General features: G+C 42.5%; 2 protein-coding genes across 3 annotated transcripts; one reads left to right on the top strand and one right to left on the bottom strand.

The window, feature by feature from the left end:
* The first annotated feature begins 2,705 nt into the window (after nt 1-2,705).
* Nucleotides 2,706-12,400, top strand: TALDO1 (transaldolase 1). The gene is made up of 8 exons (XM_081883502.1): nt 2,706-2,935; nt 7,903-8,026; nt 8,336-8,443; nt 9,361-9,492; nt 9,803-9,978; nt 10,192-10,389; nt 11,571-11,716; nt 12,123-12,400. Exons 1-8 carry the CDS (start codon nt 2,839-2,841, stop codon nt 12,153-12,155), a joined length of 1,014 nt encoding a protein of 337 aa, XP_081739628.1. The 5' UTR covers nt 2,706-2,838; the 3' UTR covers nt 12,156-12,400.
* Nucleotides 12,401-13,077: 677 nt separating this feature from the next.
* On the bottom strand, nt 13,078-21,493 carry GATD1 (glutamine amidotransferase class 1 domain containing 1). 2 transcript variants are annotated; one of them, XM_081883504.1, is made up of 8 exons: nt 21,235-21,493; nt 20,123-20,199; nt 18,664-18,769; nt 16,587-16,694; nt 15,915-16,009; nt 15,072-15,165; nt 14,214-14,325; nt 13,078-13,842 (listed from the first exon to the last, which is right to left on the bottom strand). In XM_081883504.1, the coding sequence occupies exons 1-8, from the start codon at nt 21,359-21,361 to the stop codon at nt 13,836-13,838; spliced, it is 726 nt and encodes a 241-aa protein (XP_081739630.1). In that variant the 5' UTR covers nt 21,362-21,493; the 3' UTR covers nt 13,078-13,835. The 2 variants fall into 2 exon arrangements, with proteins under 2 accessions (XP_081739630.1, XP_081739629.1); XM_081883503.1 differs by having other exon boundaries at nt 13,078-13,845; nt 21,235-21,487.
* Between the last annotated feature and the right edge of the window lie 2,378 nt (nt 21,494-23,871).

Genomic DNA, 23,871 nt, shown 5'->3' with positions numbered 1-23,871 from the left:
GAGTCCTTACATAGGTTCCCTATTGGTAGGAGAAAATAACAGAGGCCAACCAGAGAATATTGAGAAGCAAAGCAGCTAGTAAGCTTGATCTTTATTGATCTGTTGCAACAGGATGCTTCCCTCACACGCAGGAAAGGAGGAGGACCCAGAAAAATGTTGTGCAAGGCCTTATAAAGACTTTTGAAATTGCCACCCTGTAGATCAAGACCACCCCCAGAAACATAATACATACATCTCAGAAGGGGTGTAACCTAAGACCACCCCTCAGATACATGATACCTACATCACAGAAAAGGCGTTCTAAACAGAAATTTAAATGTTGTTTATCTCTTGTCCTTGTTTATCTCCTGTCTGGCAGGTTACTTGATTGGATTGCCTGGGGAGCCTGGCCATTCTTTTGTAGTGATAAATACTTAGTTCCTGGGCCAGGTCACAGGTTCACACCCCATTCAAACACAGACATACCCTTAAGACAGGATTTGTGAAGGAAAAGACAATGGGGAGGCTTTTCCACTTTGACCATGCAGAGAAACATTTGCTCAGTTTAGGAATCAAAATGGCTTCAGGTCTGTCTTCCTGTGCTGATCTATGTACGTGTAATTATGAACATTACCATATATCTAAGACCTCAAAATTCCTATCACACTTGCTTCTGATCTAGTGGCTTCTTGGGGGTAGAGAAGTTCTAATGCAAGCAGGAAAGACCTCAAGCAATATTATGTACAGTGAATCGCAGAATTGAAGGGGTTGGATGCTTGTGCAGTAAAACTAAGACATGCAGTCTCACAGGTCAATGGTGTGTTCAGGTGAACACTCAAAAAGTGTAGATGGGTGGGGCTGTTAGGGAAAAAATCTAGGTGTGAGGCTGCTCAGTCACCCAGCTCGTCGGGCAGAGCCCGCGGGTCCCTGCGGAATAAAGGAAGGAGTCCAGCCAACTGGAGCAAATAGCTGTAGACCAAAGTTTATTGCGCAATAGGTTCAAAGAGCAAATTTTGAACCCCGAGGATGGGGTGACAAAGACTTTTAAAACTTTCCCACCACATCCCAGAATACAGTTTGAAGGGGAGGGATTAACCTTGGCAAATATGTCCAGACAAGTCCTTGGTACAAGATTAGCATAAGCAGACATGGCGGGGCAAGACTCAGGTATAAGATTAGCATAGACAAATATGTCTTAAGTACCCACCACCCAAAAGTACAATAGAAGTTCCTTTGCATGTCTGGAGCCTGAGGCCAGTCAGGTGATGAGATTTGGCTTCCTTTGGCTAACAATGAGCCCAGCAATTGTCACCTCTGAGAACTTCCTGGAGTCCTTTTGCAAGGGGAAAATAGCTTTGGAATGGGGGAACTGGGAAAGGAGATGATTTTATATTATTTTTAAAGCTAGGTGACTTCCCTGAGCTGTCAAGTTGGAAGGATATATTCAGGCATAATATTTGTAATATTTAACTTTGAAGATGTGCCCCCCCCCTGTAATTTCCCTAACAGGGCGCACAAGCAAGCCCTATCTCCAGCATGCTCATTCTACCCCTTCTCAGTTCTCAGCCTTCACCTTGTGTTGCACAAGGAAGTCTGCAGGGAAGATTGTGCAGAGAAGTCTATTTGCATGCAATGCAATTTGAGTAGGCACTGTGGGTGGGTGGGTGGGTGGTGTACACAAGGATGTTAGTGGCAAAGCTTGCCACTTATTTTTCACTTTCAGTGCCTGCATGTTCAGGCAACTGCCAGAACGAGCCTACAGAGATTTGTAATTCTTTACACATGTCCTTTCAAGAACTACCAGTTCCTTGTACTTAGGCAGGAGGGGTGAAGTCAGTGGGAGGGAGAAGGCGGCATAATAATCAGGGACATTGATTCCAGTGATGTTAGGCCGATCCAAGCCATTCATTTAAAGCACATAACTTCTCCCTTGCAGGCCCTTGAGTACAGAGTAAACGTCTGTGTTCATACGTGTTTAACGTCTAGTTCACACACGCGCGCGCAGCTCAGACGCCTAGGTAGTTGGTCTACTGAGTGTTTCTGAAAGATAAATTAGCTTTAGAAGATAATTCATGATTTTGCAGTGAAAAGGGCTAGAAAATTAAGTTTTAATGTATGTTTTTTAAAAAAAATGCCTAGGACTATTAGCAAGCTTCATAAGACTCTCAGGCTTCGTATTATTTATTTTAATTCCGAAATTACCCTAAATAATTCATGATATTCTAGGTGTGGGTGGGTGTGGCGCATGCTACAAGTGAGCCGCGATCAGGCTGTCGCAGGAGAAAAACAAGGCGAGCACTCCAGGAGCTACGCTGACAGATCATCCACCACCTTCCACCTCCTTTAACTACTTTTGAACGCTGTGAGCCTTCACGTGTCCCAGACGAAACAGCACACACAGAGAGAGCAGCCGCTTTTTCCATTCTCCGCCGCCGCCTCCTCCCCCTCCTGCGATTGGCTGCTTCCCTCTCCTCACGCGGCCTCCATTCGCTCGTCCTACGGTCAGCCGCTGCCCGCGATTGGCTGCAGACCTTGAAGCAATGCTGCCCGGCCTCTCGCCCGCGCTTTCCACTCGAGCCCTTTGCGCAACCTCCTTCCGACTTAGTTGGTTCTCTTTTCTCGAGGAGGCGGGCTGAAGAGAATGGGAGAAACCCGTTCGGCCGCGGCGCAGGCGCCTCTTCTTGACCCCGCCCCTGCCTGTAGCCCCCGCGCGCAGAAGCCGCCTCGGGCGCCGCCGGTCACGCGCAGCCCTTGAGTGCCGCGAGAGAGGAAGGGCGGAAGAAGTGCGCGCGCCCCTTGCCAACGCTTCCGTCGAAGGGCGCACAATATATAAAGGGTCTCGCGAGGCGCAGGTGGACCATGTCGGTTTCCCCAGTGAAGAGGCAGAAGATGGAGTCGGCCTTGGAGCAGCTCAAGCAGCACACCACGGTGGTGGCCGACACAGGGGACTTCCACGGTGAGGGCGGCGAGAGGGAGGAGGGGGCGGTGGCTGAGCCAGCGGGGTCTCCGAGGCTGCTTCAGCAGCTTCCATGCCTCGGAGGAGCCGGGTGCGCGGCGGTAGCCGTCGGTCCCGCGCAGACGCGCCGGCTCTCGCTCTGCTTCTTTGGGTGCAAGAGTTCCGCCTCGGGTGCTGGGAAACCGGCTAATGGCGTCGGGCGGGAAGGGGAGACGCAGCTGAAGCAAATTGGATTAACGAGGCTTTCTTGGCCAAGCCGGCGGCGCTGCTTCCGCGGGGAGGAGGCAACAACGCCGGGCCGCCGCTGCTGCTCAAAGGGTCGTGGAAAGGGCATAGGTTCAGCTGCTGCATCCCTTTTGGGTTTGCGTCCCTGAGTGAAATCCGGCAAAGTGGCTCCCTCCCTCCCATAGTCTGCCGCTTGCCTTCGATCATTTGTTTAGGAGCATATTAGTTGTTCGGTGGTTGCTACCATAGCTGCCTAACCCGAGACGGCAGAGTCAAAGTTAGGGCGGGCGATGCGCGTGTCTGGATTTATTTCGGTTCTTGCAAACTTCATGCACATCTGAAATGGACTCGCTCACGGAAGGCTTGCACTTGCGTTTTAGTAGGTGCTGTTGCAGCCTTCAGATTGTTGGAAGCAGGCAGTCCGTAGACTCAGTTTAGCTCTGAGAGTGGAGGAAGCAGTTGCTGAGCCAAGATCTTCATTAAATTCTGCTAAACTGAATTATGTCGAAGAGCAATGCAGTATAAATTAAATATTTTTAAAAGTAGCCAAAGCTAGCAACATAATAAAAGAGCCAGTGATTTCAGTAGGACTACTGTTAAGAACGACTTGCTTGGATATACGGTAATCCTTTCTCCTCTAGTGGCGACACGCTGGGCCAGAGTTTAATAATTACAGTACTTCCCTTTTTCGGCGATCACTCGTAGCCGAGGTACACTGGGCACCAGCTCCAAGTCTAAAAGTTAAAGCCTGTTGCTTGAATTGACTAAATCAAGTCAATGAACTGCAGGTTGTACTGGGATGCTGTGATGCAGGTTCTTGTCCCAGCGCTCACTATGACTTTCTGCAAATCCCAACTCAGTTCTTGCCTGTTGTAATGAAGTATGCTGTTCATTAACAGAAAATATAGTTTCTGATAAAAATTGCTTCAGTAATGAAATAAGTTTTTAAATGAAGTTAATCTGAATGCATCCATGCTTGATGTATTACAGTATTTTAATATTTTTTGGGAAGCCACCCAGAGTGGCTGGGGAAGCCCGGCCAGATGGGCGGGGTATAAATAAATTATTATTATTATTATTATTATTATTATTATTATTATTATTCTATAACTGAAGGCAGAGTTGTATGCATTCCACTACTTTGCTGTATAGAAATTAGAACTGTTTGCCAAATGCAACATTTCTTGATTCAGAATTTAAATTGCTTAAATGCAGCCTTGCCCTTTTTATAGCAAGTATGCACAGCCCAAAATAAAAGCTGAGCTAAACAGACAAGGTGTATTTTGTAAATAGTCTAATGAAAGACATTGAAATCTTCTGTTACTGAACAGGTTACTGCATCCTGCTAATGATTACTGAATTGGCAAATGCAGAATGGAGAAAATCCTGAAAATTATGAATAAGAAATTCTGGGACAGGAGATTCCCTGTGTTGTGTTGCTGTAATTTGTTAACGTTTCATTATAACGAATAAGAAACGTTTCACAATGTATTTTCAAATTTGAAGCATTATGGAAAATGAAGGAAGTGGCTTAAGGTGCAGAAACAAAACTAGACCTGCATTGCTACTGAATATGTATAGTGTCAGGGATATTGAAATTAGCCTTGTCAAATAACTCACTTCCAAAATGGGCAGAATTGTGTGTAGCCTTTTTCTGGTGAGGGTACCGTAACTTATTTGTCAATCACAGAAAACTAATTTTGTGCTTGAGGGCTGCTGTGTTCATCCAGTAAATGTTGCATAACATAGCTAAGAATGTCACAAAGGTTGATGGACATATTGCATTATTGTGATGCCTCTTGTGCAACTTTGGCGAGAAAACTGGCATGTCCTTAGGGTAATTTGGAGATGATTATCAGTACAAAGGCATTTCGGATTACAATGACTATCCTTCAGTTACACCCAGCTGTAGTTTCACATGTGAAACACATCCTTCTAGTAAGTGTGTTGTTGCCTTCAGATTTTCAAAATGGTTTCACCAGTTTAAGGAGCAGCTGCATACAGAGCATGTTACAGTTATCCATCCTTGAGCTTACCAGCATGTGGCCATAGCTGGTGCATCAGTCAAAAGTTAGTAAAAGGTTGCTGGCTTTGGGGGGCACTTGGGTGTCTCCATCAATGATGGTTCTACAAGCACCGCGAGACTATGCATCTACTTTTTTTAGGGGAGTGCAACCCCATCCAGTCTGCCTGTTTCCTGCACCTGGAAGCCACCCAGCCATGGAATCTTTGTCTTGTAAAGATTCAGCTTCTAGTTATTTGCCCCCATCTAGCCAGGTATCAGTTCTGGACTTGTACATTCTTACCCGACTTGGGAAGGGAAGGGGGTGTCTTCGAAGATGTGCTTTACATACTCTAGGAGACCCATCAGACTTCACATAGTTCCCTACTTTATTCATTAAAAGTAAACACTTGAGCTAGTATTTAGGAAATCTATAGACCATTTTTCTGTATACCGTTCCTTTCACATAGATGAACAACAATAAGAGGGTTGGGTAGAAGGTAAACTGATCCAGTAATGGACCAGTAGCAAAGTTTTAGCTGGGTTTCTTGTACTGTATATATCTTTCTTTTGTAAACAGGTTGTAAGAATACACTCCTGCTTTATACATTCAAAATATTGTGGTAGACCACAGGGATTCAATTACTATGTAGTGGCTTCACTGGCTTGGTTTACATGTGCTGTGTCACATCATGGCTCAGGCCAAGTACATGAGTGTGTTGGATCCTGGAGAGGAACTTACAGCCACTTCACTCCTCTGGTCCTTTTTGCTGCTGGGTCAAGCTGTCCAAAGGTTGGCTTAGTGCAGTGGCTCGTTTTGTGACTGGTGCTCCCAGCACATTCTCCAAATTCACAGTGTGCCCACTAAGTCCAAAAAATGTGGGTGACCTCTGACTTAGTGTGATGGAAATCAGATCATTAACTGCACAAGACTAAAGTTGTTCCATATCTAAACTATAAGACCCTTCTGCTTTAAAATGGATTAGCTCTTCAAAAATCAAAGTTCAACTTTGCTTTGTTAATCTTGGGTGTTGTGCTGCATAACTATTGTCTGAAATAAAACTGAAATGCTACAAAGCGGTATGAATAGTGGGTGGAACATTGTTTACTTTAGCTTGCAATGAGTAAGCATTTTTGTTCCTTGATTTAAGGAGTTGGATCAAGCATTTAGATTCTACATTCACATGTCTGAAGGATTACATACTATAAAGTGCATACTAATATGCAGTATAAGCCAGAATTCTGGATCTGTGAGTGATAAAATATTACAGAAAATGGGAAATGGCATGCAGTATTAAGGTAGGGGAAGAGGAGATGAAGGAAGTAATACTTCCTCATTCTTCAAAAATAAGGAAGTTCATAAACTGAGCAGTTTGCATAACTTTGACTTCTTCATTGTTGGTCTTAATTTTGATTCTCAAGGATGTTCATATCCAAATGCTTGAGAGAAAAATAAGCACTAGCCCAACTGCTTTCTCTATGTTCTGAACAAATGGTGATCATTAACAAAATTGTGCTAAAACTAATAATTCCATAGATGCCAGTTGGGAAGAATAGACCTAACCAAGTACTCTAGGTAATGAATGACACACATCAGATATACTGGCTGTATCTCTTACGTAAGTTAACTGGTCCTTGCTAGGGGGAGACAAGATGGTAGGGAAACAGTATAAACCTTCATTTTCTGTCCTTACGTTGGTTCCTATGTGGCGAATATGAAGTTTGTTATACCTGTGTGTAAATTGCATGAGTTCTGTGGGCAGGTAAGGTAAAAAGGATGGTTAAGTCCAGTCAAAGGCAACTATGGGGTGCAGGGCTCATCTCACTTTCAAGCCAAGAGAGCTGGTGTTTGTCCACAGACAGCTTTCTGGGTCATGTGGCCAGCATGACTAAACAGCTACTGGTGCACGGAGGACTTTGACAGAAGCCAGAGCGCACGGAAATGCCATTTACCTTCACGTTGCAGTGGTACCTGTTTATCTCCTTGCACTGGTGTGCTTTTGAACTGCTAGGCTGGCAGGAGCTGGGACAGATCAACAGGAGCTCATACAGTCACAGGTATTCAAACTGCCAACCTTCCAATCAGCAAGCCCAAGAGGCTCAGTGGTTTAGACCACAGCGCCACCTGTTTCCTGTGGGCAGGACCACTGAAGGGATGGAGCAACAGAACTTTGTTCATTCCTCTTCCCTCTTTGTCCATTCTGTGCCCTTGACACACACCTCACTATTGTCTTTGATATTTTCAAGACCTATGCTAACAGGGATTTCCCTCTGCCTGGTGCAAGTATTTACACCAAAGTGAATTATTTACACTAGCTCAGCTGGGGCCTAGGGAGATACACCACATCCTAACTTATCCTAGTTGGTGTATTTGGGAGTCAGGGTTGTGCCTTTAGACTGGTATACCAAATGGTCCTGAACAAGGCATAGAATTGTTTGCTATGTTTTTTATATGGAGAAGCATTCTGGCATATGATGCCCTACCTGCAGTCTAAAAGTGGTACAGCTCATGTTTGCCATTTGAGCTTCCAATTCTTAGTCACTGTGGGGTTCAGTCACGCTTTGAACAGCAATCTGACTAATTGATTCCCAAACTTGGCATCTGCTTAATTGTTATTAACAAAATTATGCTTCTGGAATAGCAAATTAGCTAGGTTTACTCCACCCTATCCCATCTTTAAAATAAATTGTCATGCTAGCCAACAAAGGTTTTTTTTCTGATTGCTTTTGTCTCCCATAGCTATTGAGGAGTATAAGCCTCTGGATGCTACCACCAACCCTTCCTTGATACTTGCTGCAGCTCAGATGCCATCCTACCAGCAACTGGTGGAAGATGCTATTGCATATGGGAGGAAACTTGGTGGGTAAGTCCATTAGTATTTTGTCAAAGGGAACATGGTGGGTGAATGTATTCATATTCAGACTTGGCAGCTATGACCCCTCATGATGGTACCATTGTGTATTTTCTTCTGGCCCTCCTGTATTGTAATTTAACGGCATGTCATCTCCCTCCAAGAAAAGGTTATGGCTATCAGAAACCAAGACTAAACCATAGTTCAAACAATTAGCCATTCCCAATTGAGCTGTGGCCAATTTTGGGGGGACATTATCATCACATAATCATTCTTTTTCCTGGATATTCATTATTCTCTCTTGTGATCGTTTATTTCCAGGTCAGAAGATGACCAAGTTAAAAATGCTTGTGACAAGCTTTTTATATTGTTTGGGGCAGAAATACTGAAGAGGATACCTGGCCGTGTGTCCACAGAAGTAGATGCAAGGTGTGTGTCTCCTGAATTGCCTTCTAGGTCTCTGCCTTAAAATAAAGGAACCCGGCTGCTCATCAGTTCCTCAGCTGAGGCCCTCTCGTGTAATCAATCTTGGCATAATTCCTTGTTGGGACTAATGGGAGGAGGGCCTTCTCGGTAATCATGCCTAAGCTCTGGAGTTCTTGCTCATGTCTTCACCACCACCATGATCTTCTGCCGTGTGGTGAAGCTCTTGGAGGTGTTTTTTAAAGAAAGGCCTTTGTGAATAAGATGCTTGCCAGCCCTGTCCTAAGCTGTTTGTTATTTATGTTGGTGATCTTATTTATGCTATTGCTTTTATAGAATATGTGCTTAACTTTTTTGTTTTGCTTTTATTATGCTAGCCACTTTTATTTTTAGGAAAGCGGGGGTGTAATTTAATACATACATACATACATACATACATACATACATACATACATACTAGAATTAGTAGAAAGGTGCCTGCACACCATATTGCCATGAGTACACACATTGTAAAGATGTTCTCCTAATATGGGTATAAACAGCGAAATAGACATTGCCACATAAGAGTAAGTGCTGACTTGACAAATTATTCTTCTCAGTATTTTTGTGTTAAAAGTTCTGTTTAGCTGGACAGAGGAAATCCCAGAAAATTCAAAGAGGCACCATTTGTTTCTTTTTCCAAAATAACAAATCTTTTAACAAGAACCTGGTCACAAGTCCAGTTATGCGCTAAGGTCACCTCTCCACATAAATACAAACCAATAGATTTGTAACACTTCAAGCTTAAACACATTAATGCCAAATGATTTTCTACCTACTACCATGAGCTACTACCCATGATTAATGGAGAAATACTATACAGTAAACATAAAAAAACAAAGATGAATGCTTGCACATTTAAAAAAAAAATCTTTGGTTTAAAGGTTGTCTTTTGACAAGGAAGGCATGGTGAAGAAGGCCAGACACTTCATAGATCTTTATAAAGAAGCAGGAATTAGTAAAGATCGCATCCTTATCAAGCTGTCATCAACATGGGAGGGCATTCAGGCTGCCAAGTAAGTTTCTACGTTATGCGTTAATGCAGTATAGATGCAATATCATCTAATACTAAGCAGTCACCTCTTATTTTCAGGTGCCTGCTCCTATGCAGACTAAATCACCTGTAATTCAGTTTCTGATATGAAACTAGATTGTCAGAGCGGGAGATTGTTTTTTGTGGGGTAAATACTGACAAACCAAAAATTTCTAAAAGTTAGTAATTTGAAAATGTATGTATGTAGTAAATTTTGTTATTCCTTTTTTCCAGCAGTATAATTATAGTTGGTGGGGGGAGCAATTCTCTTCTAAGGCTGTGTCTTTTAACAGGGTTCTGGAAGAGCAGCATGGGATCCACTGCAACTTGACCTTGCTGTTTTCCTTTGCTCAGGCTGTTGCCTGTGCAGAAGCAGGAGTCACCCTCATTTCTCCTTTTGTGGGGCGTATTCTGGATTGGCATGTAGCAAATACAGACAAGAAGACATACGAGCCATCAGAAGACCCAGGTAATTGATTGACTGTGACAAACATATTAAGATTTTAACACACTCAAGCCCAAACATATTAAGATTTTAACACACTCAAGCCTAAATGCTTAGTTTTTTAAGGGGAAGTTGGTTTTTTTAAAGAGTTGAGGTCTTGAGAGTTTCTTCAAGGCTAAGTAATTTTAATTAGTATTCTTTTTTTTAAAAAAAACCCTACTCCATATTCTTTTATAGGTGTGAAAAGTGTCACTAAAATCTACCATTACTACAAAAAGTTTGGCTATAAAACTATTGTGATGGGAGCTTCATTTCGAAACACTGGAGAAATCAAAGCACTGACTGGTTGTGACTTTCTCACCATTTCACCAAAGCTGCTGGGAGAGCTCAGTAAAGATACCAGCAAGCTAACCCCGATGCTCAGTGTCAAAGATGGTAGGTTGTCTTCTTTTATATATTGTGTGTGATAGTCTTGCAAATTATTTTACTAAGGATGATTAACTAGGGTGACAATCCAACAGTTTTTCATTACAATGTCCTTCATGTGTTTAAGGGTTGACTTCTACCTAACAGGGTAAATCAGTTAAGGTATTCCTTATCACCATATATTTCTTTGAAGCATTTAAGGGGCTGTGGCTCCATGTAGACTCCAGCATCAGAGGGATTGTAATCTAATAGATTTAGGGACATGGGTGGCGCTGTGGGTAAAACCTCAGCGCCTAGGACTTGCCGATCGTCAGGTCGGCGGTTTGAATCCCCGCGGCGGGGTGCGCTCCCGTTGCTCGGTCCCAGCGCCTGCCAACCTAGCAGTTCGAAAGCACCCCCGGGTGCAAGTAGATAAATAGGGACCGCTTACTAGCGGGAAGGTAAATGGTGTTCCGTGTGCTGCGCTGGCTCGCCAGATGCAGCTTTTCACGCTGGCCACGTGACCTGGAAGTGTCTTCGGACAGCACTGGCCCCCGGCCTCTTAAGCAAGATGGGCGCACAACCCCAGAGTCGGACACGACTGGCCCGTACGGGCAGGGGTACCTTTACCTTTACCTTTAATCTAATAGACCCCAGAGCTGACATGGAGAATGTGGGGTTTTTTGTAATCTTTTATTCTAAACTTTCTCCTGTTGAACAAGTGTATTCTCTGGATAAGAGCAGATGGGAGTTGGAGTAAATATATCTAAAGGCTCTGGCCTTGTGTGTAACTATTAGAGAAGTACTGTTGTCAACTCATCTTTTTGATAATCAAATATCCAAAATAGTTTTTAGATCAGCATGTTTGCTCTTGTACCTAGGTTGCTGAACCTACTGTGGAGCTTAAAGTACAACACTATTATTATTTTTTTATTAATTTTTTCTATATTGTACTTCATCTGAGGATCACAGGGTAGTTTGCAATATAAAAACACAAAAATACATACTATGAACTCTGTACAGCTGGTTGATTTCTGTAAGAGTTCAGAATAAACATTGCTGTGGGTGCTGTGCAAAGTTGAGCAGCAGCAATTGCTGTCTTAGTATTTAGTGATTTTGTGAAAAGGACTCCGCACCCATTAAGAGCTGTTCTATCCAAATAGCCTGCTAGATTTCTAAGATTCAGTAGCTTTGTGCATTCTTCATTTCAGCTCAAGCATCTGACCTGAAGAAGATCCATCTGGATGAGAAGACATTCCGTTGGCTCCATAATGAGGACCAAATGGCTGTGGAGAAGTTGTCTGATGGAATCAGAAAGTTTGCTGCTGATGCAGTTAAATTGGAGCAGATGATAAAGGTAACATTATTTAAAAGGGTTTTATCTTCTTACAGTCTGCTATACATTAGGTCATATAAGAATGTGGCTTATTTGCAGCTTCTGTTTCAGTTTCATTTCTAACTGTTCACCAATGGAGAAGATTAAAACATGATAATTCCATAAGACTAACTGATATTAGAGATTAGCATTATTGTTTAGAACTGTCAATATCCATATAGAATACTGAATTTAAACAGTGCTTTATTATATAAAGCAGTGTAAAATGTTGATAAAATCAGTATTAAATTGATGAGATCTATTAAAGCCTAATCCATATTGTTTTTCAATTATACAAGTTCAAAACTGACACATGTGAAACTATTTTCTGGACGTTTCATATGATTTGCCTTCTGTTAAATGCTTGAATTTTTTCTTCTTCTCTTAGGAACGAATGTTCAATGCTGCAAATGGAAAGTAGGCATGCCAAACTTCTTGGAAGATGTATGGCTGTACAAGCTGCATATGAATGGATTTTCTGTATTCCAGGCTTTTTATATGATTTTGCAAACTTAACATATTCTCAGTGTGTTTGGCACTTTTGTATATCAAAATTGATACTGCTGTGGGGGGAGTTGCAGATGACTAAAGGACCAATTGACTGGAAGGGTTTCCCTTCAAAATGATGGTGGTAGTGGTAATAATAAAATTATTGTGGTACAACAATGCTTTCACGTATTTGTACTAAGTAATAGGTATGATGTTTCATTCCTACTTCGTAGAAAGGATAAGTTGATCTTGCCTACACTTACCATAATGCAGGAAGTGTGTTGAAGAATTCTCATCAAAATAGCTGAAGACTTTATTCCTATGGATGGAGTCATAGCACTAAGCAAGATGTTTGTTTCCTTACATACAATTATGATTACTAACCTAGCTGTACCAAATGAACTTGAATAAGCAATGATTAAGGATCTCCAATTATGGTTTGAAGTGAGACTTGCAAACTGTAATTGTAATCATGATTTGATGTCTGAATTGATCAGAATTTGATCTCTTAGGAATGCAGCACTTAGGTACGTAGCTGTAGTGTAAACTTCATGTTTGGAAATTCAAATGGTGGCTTGGTATAGTGCCAGAATATTGTATGATTAGAATTCTGCCCTGTAGTCCTATACATGGTTTACAATACCTAAGCCAGCCTTAACAGGTAAATTAAAATTAATTTCACAAAAAACATGGCCAAGCTGCTACTAGCGGCTAAGAAGAGCATTTGTCTAATCATTTTGTGAAACAGCTATATTACATGTTACTTCAAACCAGCCTTTGCCAATTTGAAGCCTTCTAGATGTTGCCTATTACAATTCTGATCAGCTACAGGCAAAAGTCCTTACACTACAAACTTTTAAGAGGGTGAAATTATATTTATTGAGTCCAACTTCAACAGCTTCTCTAACTTCTGTGGTTATAAAAAAATGGACTTGTACAATCATGGGTGGTACAAAAAAACTAAATAAAATTATCTTTAAAAGCATTAAGCGAACCAACCAGCACACATACCACAGCCACAAGACCAAATGCCTTTCCATTCAATTGTTGTATTTCCACTTTATAAGAATCTTCATGGTCTTTGCCTTAAAAAAAAAAGTTGAGTTGACATTATCTAGAATAATTTTTGTAGCTTACTGAACTGAAGCTTATTTTAACTTTCAGGTAATCTCAATACAGCAGTCTTTTTAGCACCTGCTGTCAAACTCAAAACTCCTAGGTGAAAGTGTAACAAATACTTTACTTTGTATTGTTAGTTTACAGTTGCGGCAATTAACGATAACATAATACCATATAGTCCTGCACAAGAATGAGGATTTGGACACATGGATAACTAACAAAGTAATAGCTTCAAAAATATCTAATTCAGGTGTTCAGCTGTTGACAGAGCTGCAAACCATGATTTTTCATGTTAATTTTCAACCAGGCTTTTAAGAGTCTGTATTAACACAAGATGGAACAATGTTTTTCAAAAAAGCAGGAAAACATAGTTCAATTAAGGTTTTTACCACATGATTTACAGTCCCCATCCTTACAAATGTGCAGCATTCTCCTTTCCATTTCTCAAAGTCGAAGACTTCTTCTGTATTCATCCCATTTACAAAGAGCACCATCATTTTCTGCTGAATGAAAGTAGAACATAATAGTTAGATTACTGTAAACAGCTCACATCTAAACTACAGTAATAATTTGCTAGAAATAAACCATGCAGCTAAGTATCAGATATCTGCTTCATCTATTTATCCATCATTGACCAGGTTATTTTAAAAAATGAAACTACATACTGCTACCCCATTAGCCTTTAATATAGATTCATTTTTTCTTTGAAGATTGAGTTTGGCTAGCTGTAACCAAATAAAATTTTAATTCTTAATATAAAACTAGTCTCCCCCTCTCAGACATACAGACATTAGCTAGAATACTCCAGAACTGAAGGGCTATGTCGGCAGTGGCACAAAATTTTACTGAAACTTACCCCACCTTTTCTTACCTGCCATTGCAAAGAAAAATAAGGTTCTGGACAGCTGCAACTGTAGAATTTTCATTCTGTCCAGTGACAAGGTGTCTGTCCAATACAACATGCACTGCATCTGCTTTGCTGGCTGTATTGGGAGAAAATATTCATGTCTTAATTTACATACTACAACCTCCATTTCTCTGACACTTAAGAAAAACTATACACAAGTCTTTACTGCTGTTTATCGGTTTAATTTCATCTTCCTAATAAGTTGATTTGTTGTTGTTTTTTCAATCTCTTGCAAACCATTTTTATTGTCCTTTGTGACTTGTAAAACCCAAGCAATTATAGGGATATCTATAACATTGGCCAGGCTCAGATTATGATTTAGATTATTGCATGTGAGCCACAGTGACTCTTGTGCTTGTCTTCCCCTCTCCTTAGTGTTTGAAACAAATAGAATGAAATTTTCCTATTAATATTTTAAAATAGTGTACAATTGTGTGCAAGAGCATGCTGAGGGTATATAAGAACACAGTGGATCTTAACTTCTGCCTGCAACAACATTAAGGACCACTAGAGGGCTCTCCAGCAGGGCATTCAGATTCCACTCATGAACAAGCTTGACTTCATTTCTGAGATGGTCAGTGGCAAAGACTGAAATCTCCAAGGTTGGGAGATTTACTATGGAATGCTGGGCTGTTATAGCTTCCGTGTTGCTGAATGTTTTAATGAGAAATTTTGACAAGCACTTTCTAACTTCCATTTTTAAGTTCTTACATCTGCATTAGATTTTGCATTAATACAGTACAGCCCAAGCATTTCTTGATCACATTTACTTAATCAACTACTGATTAAAAACCTGTGGGAACAGAGCCTTAAATGACATACCGCTATAGATAGCTCCAGAATCTTTTGCAAAGTCCTCAAAGATAATAGGCAAACTGGCAAAACTAGGCAGTCTTATTAGTTCATACACACAGGGCTGGAAGATACAAGAAAATAAATATGTCACAAAACACGTAGAGGAAGATGCTGTTTTCAGTGGGCTACCCAACACCTTGACTAGATTCTTGCAAAAATACAGGACTAGGTTGACCTTGGTCTGATCTAGACAAGCAGTTCCTAACCAAGACTCAGGATCAAACCACACAAAACACATTAGTGGGTCACAGGACTTAATTTTAAAGGGAGGGGAGAAAAAACAAGGCTGAAGTGAGCCTATCCCTGCAATAATTCATAACACTCCTTTTATACTTGAGCATAAAATAGTTATTTCAGTAAACATGCACCTTTCTATCCCACTGCTGGCACGTCAACAGAAAATTTAAGTACATGGTTTCCCTCACAATTAGTAGTTAAAACTACAAAATGCATATGGCTATGTTTGTATTGATTATACTGTGATCTTATTGAGATTATTTTTCTAAATTGCTTTGAGGAGTCTTTTGGCTATTTCTTTTTTAAAGTAAATAAATACAACTTTATCAGTCATTTCACCTTGCAGTGACCCTGAATTAAACGCCAGTAAATATGTGCTTGGCTTCACTGAAAACAGACTACTATAAAAGGCTTGGAGCAGATCTGTGGTTGCAATCTGGGAAGCCCAAGGGGAAATCCACATATAAAATGAAGACAAAGGCTACTTCTTACGGGACTCATCGGAACAGAAACTTGAGTTTTAGAAGAGTGATATATGAAAAGTCGTGATTTGCTTAAACATACTGCACCTACTCCTGTTAAGCTGTATTCCTGAAATACCCAGGATTTGTCCTCATTTGTGGCACAGCATAAGGCGGCAGCTCCATGTCCAACAGCACATATGGGTTCTACAAAGAAAAACAGCGTCATCTAAAAATCCCTATTCAGAAAAATTACAACTGCTTTCCCCCCCCAAGAAGTTCAGTTATGCTACAAAATATTCTTCCCATCTAACTGACTTCAGGTATTTCTGTGATGCAGTCCAACTCCTATTAGCCCCAGCCAGCATGACCAATGAACAGAGATGTTGGAACTATAATCACAACAATATTTCGAGGGCCACAGGTTCTCCAAATCTGAACCACTCAGAATGACTGAGATTTGACTGATAGCAAACATTGCTGGAGGGAGGGGCTGTGTAAAAAAGAAGTGGAAAGAAGTTCAGTGTTGGTATTTGTAGGTTAAGCGATGCACATCCACAATGTTAGGTTCTAAACTGGCTACAATTGTTCTTATGTTACTGAACTGAGTTTGCACTAGTTTGCTACTGTATCCACATTATCAAAATTTTCCTTAAGGCCTCCTGGATGTTCACCCCTACCAGGAAGAGAGATCTTAATTAGTCTTAGCAGTTTATATGCTTCCCAGTCTAAGATGCACAAAGTGTACAGAATAAAGCATAAATCCCCAAGGAGGTTTACTTACTGTTTTCAGAGCTGAAATGCTGCAATATTCTAGCTAAGTAACCACTGTTTGCCAGATCCACCATGGCACCAGGACAGTCTGGAATCAACAAAGCATGGTATCTGGCACCTAGGGAGGAAGAAGCAGCAAAGAAGCTTACGACACTTGCAAGTTCTGTTTATTTCAAAACCAGCTAAAGGTTTATCAAGGTTGACAGGCTGGCAGAGATGACTCCATGTGTTAGCGGGTACACACCAAAATATTTCATGCAACCCCATTCACTCCCCCAGCTTTTAGTCACTGAAGTCCTATAATGTGCAAATTAAATCCTTGCTCTCCTAATAATGGCCTTTGCCTTCCCCTTCATTCCCCCAAACCAGTATTCCTGGAGTTGGCACTACAGGCACAGTGCCTTTCTACAAATACATGTATGACCCCTCTCCCATATTCATTGCCCCCAGTGACCTGGCTCTTACTTTGCCTGCTCCAACGGCAGGTGTGATTTTGAAGGTGTGAAGAGTTGTTCCACCTTTTCCCTGTTCTGCCCATCAAGGGGATTACCATACCTGGAATGAGGGGTAGAGCCATTACTCCAAACCAACCACAGCCTCCAGGGTGCAACAAGGTGCAAGAGGACAGCTTTGGAAACAACCCTGCAGCTGACTTCAAAAGAATAGTTGCTGCTCTCCTTCCCCACTGTGTCCCTTTCATGGGCAGCTTTGTTCCCACAGCAACACTATCTCTAAGTGCACGCAGGAATGATTCTTCATTATGGGGTAATTGGAAGGGGCCTGTTCAAGAAAATATTGGAATGGGCTCTATTGACCACACTCCGAAACTATTAAGAGCAGGCTAGATTCCCTTTCGCCCCAATGTTTTCTGTTTTAAGGTCACACTGAAACAGGACAGAATGTCTGAAAACTGCTCATGGTCATGTTTGCGTCTGAAAACTACAGACAAACCAATTGCCCATCAAATAAAAATGAGAGGCAACATTATGGAGGGGGCTGCCTTACGAGGATTTATGCTCCTATTTCAGGTCTTGTTCCTCCCCAAAGTGATCTGGTAGATCACTGGCAGGAAAATGTCAATTCAGATGCAATGGGAAACCATGGTGAGCCTTGGGTTTAAGGCACCCTCCCATCACCATTTCCTTTGCAACCATGGTGCAAAAATATTTTAAACTAACCACAGTTCCCTCAGGGAGCTGAACAATGTTTGAAAACAAGCCAGGATCCCAAACCAATCCTTGATCCTGGTTTGTTATCACAAGTTACAGTTGAAATAAACCATAGTTCGCCAAGCTTAGATATCACAGGAAACTGCTGTCAGTTTAAAAGTGAAAGTGCTACCTTTCCATTTCTTCTTGGATGCAAAGGAGTGGAGGAAGGAATGTGTGAGCCAAAGATCTGCCGTGGTTTACTGTCGTAGAAGGAAACCATAAAGGTAAAGGTAAAGGTACCCCTGCCTGTACAGGCCAGTCGTGTCCAACTCTAGGGTTGTGCGCCCATCTCGCTTAAGAGGCCGGGGGTCAGCGCTGTCCGAAGACACTTCCGGGTCACGTGGCCAGCGTGACAAGCTGCATCTGGCGAGCCAGCGCAGCACACGGAAACCCCGTTTACCTTCCCGCTAGTAAGCAGTCCCTATTTATCTACTTGCACCTGGGGGTGCTTTCGAACTGCTAGGTTGGCAGGCACTGGGACCGAGCAACGGGAGCGCACCCCACCACGGGGATTCGAACCGCCGACCTGACGATCGGCAAGTCCTAGGTGCTGAGGTTTTACCCACAGCGCCACCCGCGTCCCTAGAAGGAAACCATAGTTCCCTATCATATCTGAATGCTCTCTGTCACAAATACAAGAGAGGTCTTGAGATTGTGGCAAACAGAAAAAAAAACTTTCTATCTAAATCATTGCTAAAAATGCAAAAGAAACAGTAATAGCATCATTCTCAGCACATGCTCAACAATCACATTTAAAATCAACGAGTGCTTAAGTTTGACAGAGTTGGCAGCAAGGAACGCTATACTGTGTAGATAAGAACAGTTTCTGCACAGAGAACAGACCCTGCCTGAGTTGCAAGTTAAAAGATACCTCACCATCAGTTGATTCCAGCTTGGCAGGATTTGCGTAAGATTTCATTCGGAAGTCCTGGATCCAACGCATGTTTGCTTCATTAACACCAGTGAAATCAATTGACTTTCCCTAGCAGAATCATTGTTCAAAGCTCAATTAATGAAAATATGTGAGGAAAGACTAGTTAAATGCAAGAGTTTATACATGGCAAGACTTGATAAGCGCACCCATTTTTTAAAGACATACCATTTATTGGTGATTGACTGAAATAAGATAGACAATTCATATGCAAACAAGTGGTTCTGATTTTGTAAAACATGCACAAAGCTACACATATGAACAGCACTGCAGCTCAAACCTATGCCTCTCCCTTTCCCAAATAACACAGCCTAAAACTAATAGTTTCCGCTTAAAAGACCTATATTTACTGCCCTGTCTCTTTCCAAAGTCAGAATCTGATGTAGAATCTGATGGTGGAAAGACACCCTCACCCCTCAGGTAGGGAGAGGAGAGAGCAGGCTAGGGCTCTCGGGTAAGATAACAGTACAGGGATGGAGAACTTCAATGCAAAAGCCACATTTCCACCTGAGCTACCTTCTGGAGGCTGCATGCCAGTGGAGTGCAGGGCCAGAGGCAAAAGTGGGGAGATCAAATATTAAGAATATAGGTTTGTGCAGTATGCTAGTTTCTACACACACTCTTGTATTCATGGGCATCTGCAGGTATTTATCAGGGAGAATGTGAGTAAAACACTCAAAGCAGGAAGTACAGTAGGCTAATTTTGTACAAAAAGTGAGGATAAAAGTACCTGTACTTTTTGTCTCATCACACACAACACACACACACACACACACACACCATGGATGCCCATGCCTCTGTCCAGATAAGCAAGAAACATTTTCAGATTTGAAGGACATATTCCAGTTAGGCAAGACACTCAAAGAGGGCGCAAAGCAAGTCTATGAAGGAGTATGACCTGGGGAGAGTCCCAATGGCCTCCTGGGGAGCCACATTTGGCTCTTGAAAGTAAGGCTCCAATTTCTGTAGCAGGGGATGAAAATTACTTCCTGCTACAAAGAAAAAAGAATCAGCAGCCAAGGACTGTTTGTGCATTCTTCCCTCATGTCACAAGGCAATATACCCGGCAGCAGAACACCATGCATTTATGGAACCTAATGCACTTCCAACCAGCACCCAGGGCCACCTCTTTATTCTGAAAGTTTTTGTGTGGAATGTATCTTTGGAGCCCAATCCCTTCACCCAATCCTCCCACCGACACATGTGATTTTGAGGTATGAGCTGCTTGCTCTGCGATGCAGCTCCCTCAACAATTGTTTCAGAGACAAAAAAATGATCTTCACTGGTCGAGGAATAAACCTCATGGATTTTTGAAAGTTCCGTTTGTTTTAAATGAGCCTAACACTACTATCTGAAATTTACTGCAACAATATCCACAGTTAAGTATTAACATTTTTTACCTACCCCTGGAGTAGCAACCTGTAGATTGAAAGCAGAGCTTGCCAGGGTAAAAGAGTGAAGGAAGGAATCAGCAGATACCCCTGGAGAACAGGAATTAAAAAAAATGCATATTTCGTTTGTTTTCAAGTGCACATTTTTCACAGTACTAATCTACTATTTCTGGTGGTCATTTTTCTCCTATAAGGAGCATTTTAATAATACACAACATTCATAATAGTATTGAAAAAGACAACCAGCTTAGGATGCTGGTAGCTGCCCCAAACAGACAAGCAATTACATCAACATCTAATCAGTTTTACAACTCCAGGAGAGAAGAATTGTGACAAACTATTTCATGCAGCAGGAGAGCTATGCAATAAGAAAAAGCCACATCATAAAAGTAAAAAAAGGGGAAGCAGAGCTCCAGGCAGGGAGCATTATTAAGTAGGCTGCATCCACACCATACATTCAAAGTATCCCGAAACCACTTTAACAGACACAGAGAACTCCAGTCTCTTATGGTGGCTGACTTTACAAAGGAACTTCAATCCCCAGAATCTTTTAACAAACTGCAGTTCCCAGGATCCTCCCCGAGTGTTTAAGGTGGCATAAGAGCATTTTCAATGTACAGTATGGTGTGGTGTGTAAGGGGCAATCTCAACAAGACAGCTTCAGGCACAATTCGTACAATATGAGTAAGGATTTCAGGCTCGTATCGGAGACTAAAAGTACCAGAATGAGAGTATGGCAGGTGTTCCGGATTGTTACAATACAAAAAAAAAAAAGGATTGTCATGTTTGCTTGTGCAGGAAGGCAGGCCCGGCCTCCCTTCTCCTGTTTAGGGTTGCAATTTTATTTTATTTTAAATTGTTTATTTTGCCAGGGCTCCTACAACTCTTACGCGACGGACAACAACAATGATGATAACAATAGAGAAGTGACAAGGTGACCTCGCCCCGCCCTGCAGAAATGGGAATGCCGCTGGCGTGGGTTGGCTCCCCGCAGCCTCCCTCGGGCGCCTCCATCCCGCCACCCCCGGGTCCTCCCAGCAGAAGCCCCGCTCCGTCTCCGCCTCAGGGCGAGCCGAGGAGATCAAAAGCTCAGAGGGGCGCCCGCCTGCCCGAGCTCGCTCTCACCTGCTGCGGCCGCGCTGGCCACGATGAGGCACGTCGGCTTGCTGAGCCTCTCCGACATGGTGGCAGCGTCGGCGTCCGCGGAGCCTCCCCGCGGGAAAGAGGAAGCAGGCGGCGGCCGCCTTCTCATGCGCTCCCGGGCCGGCGGAGGTGGGGAAGCCCAGCAGCGCCTGGAATGCAAGCAGAGAGGCCTATCCCCGCTCCGCTACGCCAGGCTGCGCTTGCGCAGGCGCCATGACGCGCGCGGCCCCTGTGAGGCGGCCGCAGCTGAGGGAGATGGGCCACAGTCAGGTGGGGCGTCACTGCGGGGCAGGGCGGTTCCTCCCTCCGCCAGAGCGGGGAAGCGGGTGCGAGGCCTTGAAGGCGGCAGCAGCAGCAAGGGTGGATCCCTCCAGCGCCCGAAACAAAGCAGGCGGAGTCGGAGCAGACGCAGGGCTGGGAGGAGGAAGGGTTAGGCAGCCTCTAAATAGCCACAAGCACCAGCTGCAGAGGCCTTTTCTGCATTGGCTCCCCCAGGGAGACTTACCTGGAAACAGAAAGTTCAGCTATATGGACCTTTGACTTGATCCAGCAGGACCTTTATTTACCTTTTTAATGAGAAATCAGGAACAGAATTGAGAAGCAGCACATTGACTATTACTGTCTGCTTAACTAATCATTTAAAAGCAGAATTTATGTATGAGGTTAATTTCATACCAAGGCTTTTTCTGACTCGCATGGGGCAACTTCTCTGGAGCAGGAAACACGTTCTATTGATTCCTTTTATTGATTTGTTCTCAAATTCAAAGGCATGGAAAAAATGATCATCTGCTTGCCTGCTCATAGAAGCTTTCAAAAACATGTGCACTGTCTTCTTAGCATCCAAAGACTCCGTTGGTAGAATACTGGGATTCTGTGTCATCATCAAACTGGTCCAAACTACATGGAGAATAGTCTCAACAAGATTTGTATTATTTGTACCCCACCCATCTGACTGGGTTGCCCCAGCCACAATGATAGGTTTGGGGTGCCAAATGCATTCAAGATTAGTGCAGTAAAGTACCAGTTGCAGACAGGAGCCAAGTATCTGCAGGAGCGCCTCCTCCAATACCAGTTGATTCAGTACCTGAGACTGGGAGGCAAAGACAAGGTTCTGCTGGTGATCTTTACAAGGCTTTGTTGCCCAGGAATGTGTAACAGTCTCCTTTGTGGTGCTACTCTGCCTTTGGAATGCCCTCTCCCTGGACTTACATTTGGCTTCCTCTTTTTTTATATTCAGACACCAGTTGAAGACATTTTTGTTTACCCTCCCTTTACAGAATAATATTTTGTTGCTTTTAATAACTCACAGCTGAAACCGATCTGTGTTTTAATTAGTTATCATTTGTTGATAAATCTTGTTTTATCTCTTATCATACATTACCCTGAGCTCCTTTTGGTGCTATCAGACATATTTCTCTTTATCACAAAAGATTAGCATGGCTTTTATATTTATTTGTTTATATATTAATTACTATTCTACATAATATGAAGTTAGCCATCAGATTACTGCAGTGAACAAGTTATAGCTTAGCTTGCATGGGTTGCCTAGTAAGAGAAAATAGGACTAGCAAGGAAAAAAATAGTCTCTATAAATGCTGTCACTTTTTCTTTAGAGAACCAGGAAGTAATCATTCTTTCAGGAAGGATTTTGCCTGTTGATCCTAAAAAGTACAAAGGGGAGAAACTAGAGATTGACTAACTTCATGTGAGGTAATGACATAACACCAGTTTGTGTGTTTTCATTTGCAGAGAATATTCATTTTAGCTCACAAAGTATATTATGTATGTCAATAATCTCCCGACACTCCACTGACTGTAGGGGGTTGAATTATTTGAAGAAGCTGAAACCATCTGAACATTAGGCAAAGAGTTTGGCTCATTTCACAGAAGCAGGGATGCCACCTTGAATAAAATGGAGGGGGAGGTAAGCCCTCCCCAAATAATTGATCACAAGATGCAGAGCACACACACCATTTGAATGACAATGCCCATCAACTTGGGAGAGGGCAATCCCCTCAAATATTTTATTGGTGGGCCCAAGGTCCCTTTGAGTTTGCTCCAAGGCACAGAATACATATTGGTAGTGCTCAGAACCCTCCTGCAACTAGAGAAAACACCTACATGTAACCCGAAACAAAACAAAAAAAACACAGATTGAAAAAAGCAGACCATATCACTCCCCCCAAAAGAAACCTGGCAACCCCTCCAACCAAATGAAGAGCAACATTTTTATTAGCAGGGGCAAGAGGCCTTGGAGGGGAAAGGGCCCATGTCTGCCAAGTTGGGAACCTCAGTGTTAGAGCAAAGTGATACACAATGAAAGAAAAAGAATAATGTATGCCAAGGGTAGACAACCTGGCGCCCTTCAGATGTTTATGAATTCACAGCTCCCATAAGCCCTAGCCAATGTGGGCAGTGTCAGGTATAATGGAAAACAAGTGTGATCCTGAAGCAAACATTTTGAATCCCTCTTGCAGGCAACATGAGAAAATAGAGAAAGCACATGCAGAAGAGACTCATTATAAAGCTTTCATTTAAATCCCTGCAGCCTTGGAGTTAGAATAGCATAGTTGTGCTCTAAATAAACTCTGGAAATGTATTACCAGCAGAGATGTTCAG

The sequence above is a fragment of the Podarcis melisellensis genome (assembly GCF_964234715.1).
Source record: "Podarcis melisellensis genome assembly, chromosome: 1".
In the NCBI taxonomy this organism is placed as follows: Eukaryota; Metazoa; Chordata; class Lepidosauria; order Squamata; family Lacertidae; genus Podarcis; species Podarcis melisellensis.
This window is presented reverse-complemented; position numbering and strand designations above follow the sequence as displayed.